The 7989-nt window shown below is 40.0% G+C and overlaps 1 protein-coding gene across 1 annotated transcript; it reads right to left on the bottom strand.

The window, feature by feature from the left end:
- Nucleotides 1-2656: 2656 nt before the first annotated feature.
- sox19a (SRY-box transcription factor 19a) lies at nt 2657-5010 on the bottom strand. Its single transcript, XM_082169644.1, has 2 exons — nt 4039-5010; nt 2657-3929 (listed from the first exon to the last, which is right to left on the bottom strand). Exons 1-2 carry the CDS (start codon nt 4683-4685, stop codon nt 3683-3685), a joined length of 894 nt encoding a protein of 297 aa, XP_082025770.1. The 5' UTR covers nt 4686-5010; the 3' UTR covers nt 2657-3682.
- Nucleotides 5011-7989: the final 2979 nt, after the last annotated feature.

Below are 7989 nucleotides of genomic sequence, written 5' to 3'. Positions count from 1 at the left end.
AATTGTGGAGTCTGCTCCTTCCTTCTCTCTCTCTCTCTCTCTCTCTCTCTCTCTCTCTCTCTCTCTCTCTCTCTCTCTCTCTCTCTCTCTCTCTCTCTCTCTCTGGTGGGTGTGGGGTTGAGTTTTGGGGTTAGTTTGGGGGATTGCTGTTGCTTTGGGAACAACCTGTGGAAGCCTCTGTTTGTTGCTAGGAGATTTTATGCTTTCAACAAGAAAATCTGGCTCCCCCTTCAAATGAACCCCCACACACGCACACACACACACACACACACACACACACACACAAGCACAATGCTCACTCAGTTTTGGAGTTTGCCAACTGATTAATTCTGAAAATAAGATGTTAATATCAAAACAAATCGTACACGATTGGATGATATTCTTCATGGCTTAATGTATCTCCCACCCTTTCCCTATTGACATGCTAGTACTGATCTTCACAATATAGAACATATAATACATTATCTTTAACTCATTAAATAAGACTGTTTAACCATCAAGTAAAAAGTAGGCTAAACGTAATAAATTTTTTATTTGCACTATAATTGATTGTACATCTTAATCATTCATTTAAAAAATATTTTCATATTTTTAAGATTAATAAAAGTTTTTTTTGTGTGTACAAATATCATGAATTTTCAAGTTGTTTGCTTATAGTTACTTAATTTTACCTGAACAAAACCTACACTTTTATGAAAAGGTCGAAATCTCTTGCATAAAATACTTTTATGAACAGGTTAAAGGGGTCCTTTGTGTTTTCTTTTCCTTGTCACGTGACAACAAAATGGCTTCCTGTATATTGGTCATGCCACACTGACCTTGATTTGGCAAATTGGCAGACAAATGTTAATTGTTAGTAATATTTTAAATCAATATTGCATTACTGATATAATAAATATAATTTTTAAAGAATTTCAGAAGGCTTATCTAGACCTTTTCTCCAAACACACCACCTATAGCCACCTACACCTATATTTTTACAGAAAAAAAATCTATTTTAATTTTAATTTACATATTCATGATAGAGTATGTATCCAAAATAAATAGCCTAAATATGTATCCAACTTATTTTGTATGGATTGCATTTTAATAGCATTTTTGAATAACTTTTTCAGTTTGACAAAAAAAAAGAAAAAAGGAGAAGCATGACGTCATCGGAACCAAAAATGTTTTTCAATAGATATTCTGCTTTTTAAAAGTATTTGAAACAGTTGTATTGACTTTATGGACGTCTTCCTTCTCTGTACAGCTTCCTGCAATAGCATTTATGGGTCCGGCGGACTATATTTGTCGTCATATGCGTGAGCGTCAGTGTTTCTAACTCCCATCCCCCTTTCAAAACTCTTCCTTGGCATCTCCCCCCATTCCTCCCCTCCCCTCCACCCCCGATTAGCCGGTCCTGACTGCACCATTACCATGAGAATAGCGGGGAGCAGCGAGCGGGTTAAGCTCGGGACTGCTGAGAGAGGGGAGACGAGGCACTCAATGCAACGCTAATTTTCTGCCCGGTAGGAGAGCGAGAGAAAGGAGAACAAAGGCGAGCATAAGAGGCGCTGAGAACCGCGCGCTTTTACTGCGCGCACCTGCGTGCTCAAAAGCGCAGGACAATGAGACTCCGAAACGGCCAATTACGGGCCGGACAGCCACTCACTTTCTCTCCTGGAAAAAGCGGGCAAAGTATGAAAAAAAAAAAAGAAGAAGAAAAAAAACGAGCGAAAGGGAGGGATATTCTTCCGACCTCTGTGTTTTGATCCTCCTAACTTTTATCAGTTTTAATCGATGTCCACTTTCTTCTCGGGGTTAGGTGACGGAGGTCAGATGTCCCCTCAGCACTCGCCAAAATTAAGACCCCGTCCCTCCCAAAATCAGTGTCTTCTGCACTCATTGTTCTCTTTTCTTGCTTCATTTGGTGCGCTTTAGCTAATTATAATATTAGTCATATCGACTTAAATGCGTTAATGTCTGGACCATAAGCCCGCTATCGTATTAACGATGAATTAAACGAGTCTGGTCGCATTTAAATGGGCAGCCTTATGAAGTGGGTCCATATGAGTTTTGATTAATCGTTGGAAAAAGCTCGTTTCAGTAATTTCGCAATAACGGCCGATGTGTTTGGGCTGGGCTGTCTTGCACTTATCACATTATCGTCTAATGCGTGAAAGTGTGTAGGCTGTGGCGCCATAGGAGAGCAACACCTGCCATGTTATCATTAAACAAATGTGAGGCTTACTTTCTTTCCAGCGTTTAGTACTTATGAACGTCACAATCTTGTGTTTGAGTTGAATTTGTAAAATGAGTGCAAGTGGAAAAGAACAGGTTGAAATGCTAATCACAAGTGCCATGTTTTAACTAACTTGCAGCTTCAGCCCTGGACTTATCTGGGGCCTGTTGCATCAAATCTGTTAAGTTTAGAAAATTCTTTGGCCTAATAATTTTGAGAAAAGTTATTTCCGAAGGTTTTTATATCTCAAGATGTTTGTTGCAACAAACATTCTATCAAATTGATTGTTTATATGTTGTCTGTTAAAGCCTGCTGAAATACAGTTTACCTGAGTATGACATTATTGTGCACTTCAGTGCACATTGTAAACTGAAAATTAAGATAAATAGTCAGGTGTTCATATTTGAATATAATGACAACAAAGAAAGACAAGTGTACAAAAATAATAAAATACTTTATTAATTTTTTTTGTTTGTTTTTCTATCAAGGTTGTCAAGTCACATACAAGATTATTAACCCTTACTATAAGGGCTTAAAAAAAAACATTTCACAATACATTCTTAGTCAAACAGTCTTTTAACAAGCTCATAAAGTTTTCGTTTTTAATGAACATTATTCAAAACGTTTTGACTCCCTTTTATACACACAACACTTCTATTCACAAAGTTCTATTTTCTCAAATGAGTTGAGAATTAATTGTTCTTTTTTTTTATTATAGAAAATACAGTCAAATCCCTCTAAGCAGGATCTCTATTTCATTTTCACTTTTTAATGCAACAAAAATCTGTCGAAGCTCTGGGCATAAATGTATCTACTCTAACAAAAATGTCTAAACCGTTGTGCATTTCATATTTTTGCATTACCTAAACAATGAAGAGCAGCACAATGTTACAAAGTCTTGTGGTATGAAAGCTTAAAAGTAAAACTCGGGAGATTCATTTTGAGGTGTTTAGATCATCAAGACAAGCAGCGACTGAGGGAATGTGTGCTCAGTTCCCTTCTTTCCCTATTTAGCAATTATAGCCCTTTAAAGTCAGTAGTCAGTGACATATTAAACTAGCTGGTTTACTATGCAAATAATAAGCAGTAATCAACCAGTCAGCTGATTGATTAAAAACAACGGCCAGTCGATTACAGAAAAAAAAATGTGCCGTGTTACTACTATAAGCAATTCCATCAACAGTGCACCAGGCCTCAATGACATAATCATCGAACGCTATGCAGAAAACAGACATGGACCTTAAAAAAAACGTGGTAGAAAGGGGCGACACACATTCCACACAATATTCTGAGGCACTTCAACAAGGCCAGAAGTCCAGCTGCCTTGGGATATCCAGTTCGACCATGTGTCCACACACCCTCATCCTTTTTTACATATCAAGTTAATGTTCACGCATCTACAACCGACACTGCTGGCCCTCCATGCAGAGCTGAAACAGGAAGGTAATGACAGTTTCCTGATCAGATGTGAGTGAGAGGTGCTGTACCGGTGAGGTAATGCTGTTGGATATTGGAATAGCCTCTCTGTGCTCCACTGTCTGTGGTGTCTCCACCAGGGATATACATGCTAATCATGTCCCTCAGGTCTCCTTGTAAAGGACCCCTCTGATGGCTGTGGGCTCCGGTGGGAGAGTGAGACACCTGGTCCTGTTTCACCATGGACATGACCGGGCTGGGCTGCTGTGGAGTGCTGCTGTAAGACATGGGGCTGGAGAGAAATCAAAGAAAAAGTGTTAAAGACTACACAAATATTTGATTTAGTAAGCATGTTATTGAAGTGCACACATAAACACCTGTTGGAATAATTATAAACTTACGTGTAGGAGTTGGCACTATTCATGTAAGACTGTGCTGTGGCCATGGCGGATGGATACTGCAGGGCGGACAGATCATAGCGGTGAAGCTGCTGACTGTAACCCAGAGCGTCCGTCTGCATGCCAGCATAGCCACCTGTGTGACCCCAGCCGTAACTTTCCATCCGCGGGCTTCCACCTGACCCCTGAGCCGCGGCTGCCGCCAGTAAGTTACCGGCTGATAGGGGATACTTAGCAGCCGGGTTGTCCTTCTTCAGCACGGGTTTTGTTTTACGGCGGGGTTTGTATTTATAATCTGGGTATTCCTTCATGTGCAGTGCGCGAAGCCGCTTGGCCTCGTCGATAAACGGCCGTTTCTCCGCGTCCGTCAGCAGCTTCCACTCGGCGCCCAGGCGCTTGCTGATCTCAGAGTTATGCATTTTGGGGTTCTCCTGTGCCATTTTGCGCCTCTGACCCCGAGACCAGACCATAAACGCGTTCATTGGCCTCTTAACTTTGTCCATAGGATCGCCACCTTGTTGTTGTTGGTTGTTGACAGTCGGTTTGCCGGATCCGTGAGTCACTCCACCGTTCAGCTGGGTCATTCCCTGCGCGCCCTGGTGCGTCGGTGGCACGGCGGACTTCATATCGTGTTCCAGCATGCTGTACATGACTGACCACAGAGTTTAGTGGTGATACGCAAGTATCACCGTAAACTGCTAAATGACTTTAAATCAAATCAAATGACGTTCAGTGTCCGCGAAGCTAAACGTTTAAGCGCCTATTTCATGGACAAGTAGCCTAAGTCCAAAAGACGAGAGCGAACTGACTGTAACTATAGCGAGAAGTGTTTGTAAACGGCTAAAGACAATCAACAAGTTCTGAAGTGACGTTAGTTTGTCTTAAAAGTGAAACAGGTCCGAGCTGAACTTACTGTGCGTCCTGCCTGCGACTCTTTCAGTGCTTGAGTGATAATAGAATTTCATCACTGTCCGCCTCCAGCTGCTTTCTTTCTCTCCACATTAGCATCACTAAAGAAGGGGTGCGGTGAATGTAGAGAGGCCAAGAGCAGGAGGAGGATTCCGTTTTGGGGAGAAGAGTTTCTGTCTTCACCTGCAACACTTTAAACTGATTTTACAATAACACTTTGTAGCCAGCTTATGGTTATTTCTCCTCAAAATCATTAGACATCAATAACATATAGTTCATTAAAGTTGAATTTATTTATCCACACTTTTTGTGAACTATTTCTATCCACAGTTTCCGCAAGGAATACCATTTTCTGTCTTGTTTTTTCTGACCAAAACAACATAATCTATTATACTCTATTATTGTTACCTGTTGAAAAGGCAACTTTTGGAGTTGGAGTAAATTTTTAATAGGCGATTTTTAAAGGAAATGTTTTATATAGGCCTATGTTATAAATGTTGCATTTTGCCATATCAGGCTAAATTTAATAATGTCAATATAGGTTGGATTATAAAGCTTATTTAAAAGTAAATAAAAAAGTATGGGACTTACTAGCCGAGCTAGCTTTTTCCCCAAAAAATATCCAGTTCTCTATAATTAGTTGTTTACTGTAAAATCATAGTAACACTGTCTTGCTTAAGATTATCCCCTAGTGACAAACCACACAAAATATAACCAAAGTGATTGGAAAAAGTACAGACATACTTGTCTTTGAAAAGATCACATTCAGAAAGAATATTGACATAACAAAGTTTTTTATTTGTTGAATTGCACATCTAATGTCTTCTAATAAGGGGAGTTATGATGGTAACAGGGTTGATTCATATCGTAAGGACACAATAGTATATATAAATATATATTATGTATATCACATCTTTTGTGATAAGACATACTCTGACATACTCTCTATGTTTATATGATGTGTTAAGAAAATCCTTAGTGATAATATTTACAAAAATACCCATTATAATTTTAGAGATTTCTTTAAAAGTTTGTTGAAATTGGGCACTGCTTCTGTTGGTGTATAAAATTGTATTCATGACTTGAGTTGTTTTAGATGTTACCACATGAAGTACATTTTCAGGTTCGTGATAAATAAAGGTTCTTTATTGGCATCGATGGTTCTATGAAGAACCTTTAACATCCATGGAACCGTTCCAATGTAAAAAAAAAGAAAAGAAAAAAGGTTCTTTATATGAGTAAAGGGTTCTTTAGATTATTAAAATGTCCTTCACACTAAGAAGAAAAGAAAAAAGGTTATTATAAGACCTGATTACTTAAAGCTTTTGGGGGGAACCAAAGGTAGTTCATCTATGGCATCACCTTTGGAACCTTTTATTTTTATTGTTGAAAAACTTTACTGATATTTATTTTCATTCTCTTTTAGCCATCTTCACTGATGCTGTTGTACTCGGATGCCTTCTACCCCAGTGAGTCGTCTTCTCTAATGACCGCAGGTGTGAGTAGTTACTCCTTATCACCCAGCCATCCATACACATTAGTTTCTATAGGCATCACTTCACACTTCTATTGTGAGCCCTGCATCCCCAAACACTACGACTACGACTGACCATCAGTAAGAAGTGTGACAATGAACTCCCCCCCTCTGAGTTTAGCTTGTACTAACACATCATATGAATGGTTCCTATAAGGCCTACCAAAAAAAGATGTTATAAAAATGACTTCATTAGGGTCATTTTAACAACTTACAAAAGTTACTAGTTTACTTTTAAAGCAATAGTCGGCGTTGCATTTTCATGAGTGAACAAACTCATCCGATCCTCAGCATTCCAAGAAGAGGATAAGGAGGAGTTTCTGTACTCCATTCTCTTCTCCTTTGTTCTAGTTTCTCCCGTTTAATCATTGACAACAAATCTAATGGGGACCGAAAGTCATTCTGCTAATGGAGCCTGAACGTAAAATATAAGTTTGCGAAATTAATTTGTTAGATTTGTTCTGTTTATATAAGTAAGTGCCACTGTAAAAAACATTTTAAAAGAACGTGATGGTGCAAAGCTAAGTAGTAGGGCATGAAACGTGTTGATGTCAACCAGCAGTAGATATGCATTGTCTCTGTGTTAGACAGTGGGTTGTAAAACCAGAATCTCTTATTGGATTAGTATGTTTTCTCTGGCTTTGTGACAGTTTCAATGACTGAAACCTATGGCCCATTTTGACACGATGGAAGTCCATAGAAGAGCAACAGGTGGTATTACCTCAAACCAAAGCAGAAATGTAAGAAAATCTCATGCGCGACACGTGAGCTGCCGTTTTCTACTGGCTCACGGCCTGACGCTGCAAAACCCCACTGTACGGCGTCAATATTGACTCGAGCCATTGTCACAGGTCATTGTCACACACTTATTATACAATTAACCTTACTTTATGTGGAGGCTGAATATGGAGTGTGCCGGAGCTATTGTGCATGAGTCATTCTCATGTATGGGATCAGTCTCATTATAAGCAAGAGCAGGAGAATAAAGAGAGGAAACACATTGATGTCTCCTGGTGTTGTGTCGACAATCAAATCAAAATTTAAGTGGGGGCCTCGCAAGAGAGCCGGAGAGTCCAGAGAAAGCCTGAAAGAAGCCAAACATCATACATGCGAGAGACGCAGAGATCCAGAATGACAGATTGGATGGTCTGAGATAAAAGAGAGAGGAAAAAATGAAGTAGGGAGGGAGAGGGGGGGGGGGGGTTCGAGAGAAAAGAAAGAGCGATGGACAGAGGGAGGGGAGGAGGACGGTGGTGGAAGAAAAGCAAGAGAGACAGCAAGGGGGGGAAAAAGGGGGTCGAGAATAAAGAAGAAAGTAAGAGGGAGAGAGAGCAGAGGAGCTGGGGGGTTGGTTAGTCGCTGGAGAAAGTTCTTAAGCTTTTTCAATGACAAGCAGATTGAAAGCCCCTCTATTCAGCCGCTCTCCGGCTTCTGTTCTCATGTAAATGGAGTCTGCGGCCTTCCCTCCATCCATCACACTGCCCGGTAGTCCAGCCAGGCCTTTACGAGCC

The sequence above is a fragment of the Leuciscus leuciscus genome, assembly GCF_965113295.1.
Source record: "Leuciscus leuciscus genome assembly, chromosome: 5".
Taxonomy (NCBI): domain Eukaryota; kingdom Metazoa; phylum Chordata; class Actinopteri; order Cypriniformes; family Leuciscidae; genus Leuciscus; species Leuciscus leuciscus.
The sequence above is the reverse complement of the archived record's forward strand: the minus strand, read 5'-3'. Positions and strand labels throughout refer to the sequence as shown.

Coding starts and splice junctions, on each gene's coding strand:
- sox19a (XM_082169644.1), bottom strand. CDS start 4,685: ATGTACAGCATGCTGGAACACGATATGAAGTCCGCCGTGCCACCGACG. Junction 3,930..4,038: donor AATAGTGCCAACTCCTACAC/GTAAGTTTATAA, acceptor ATTTCTCTCCAG/CCCCATGTCTTACAGCAGCA.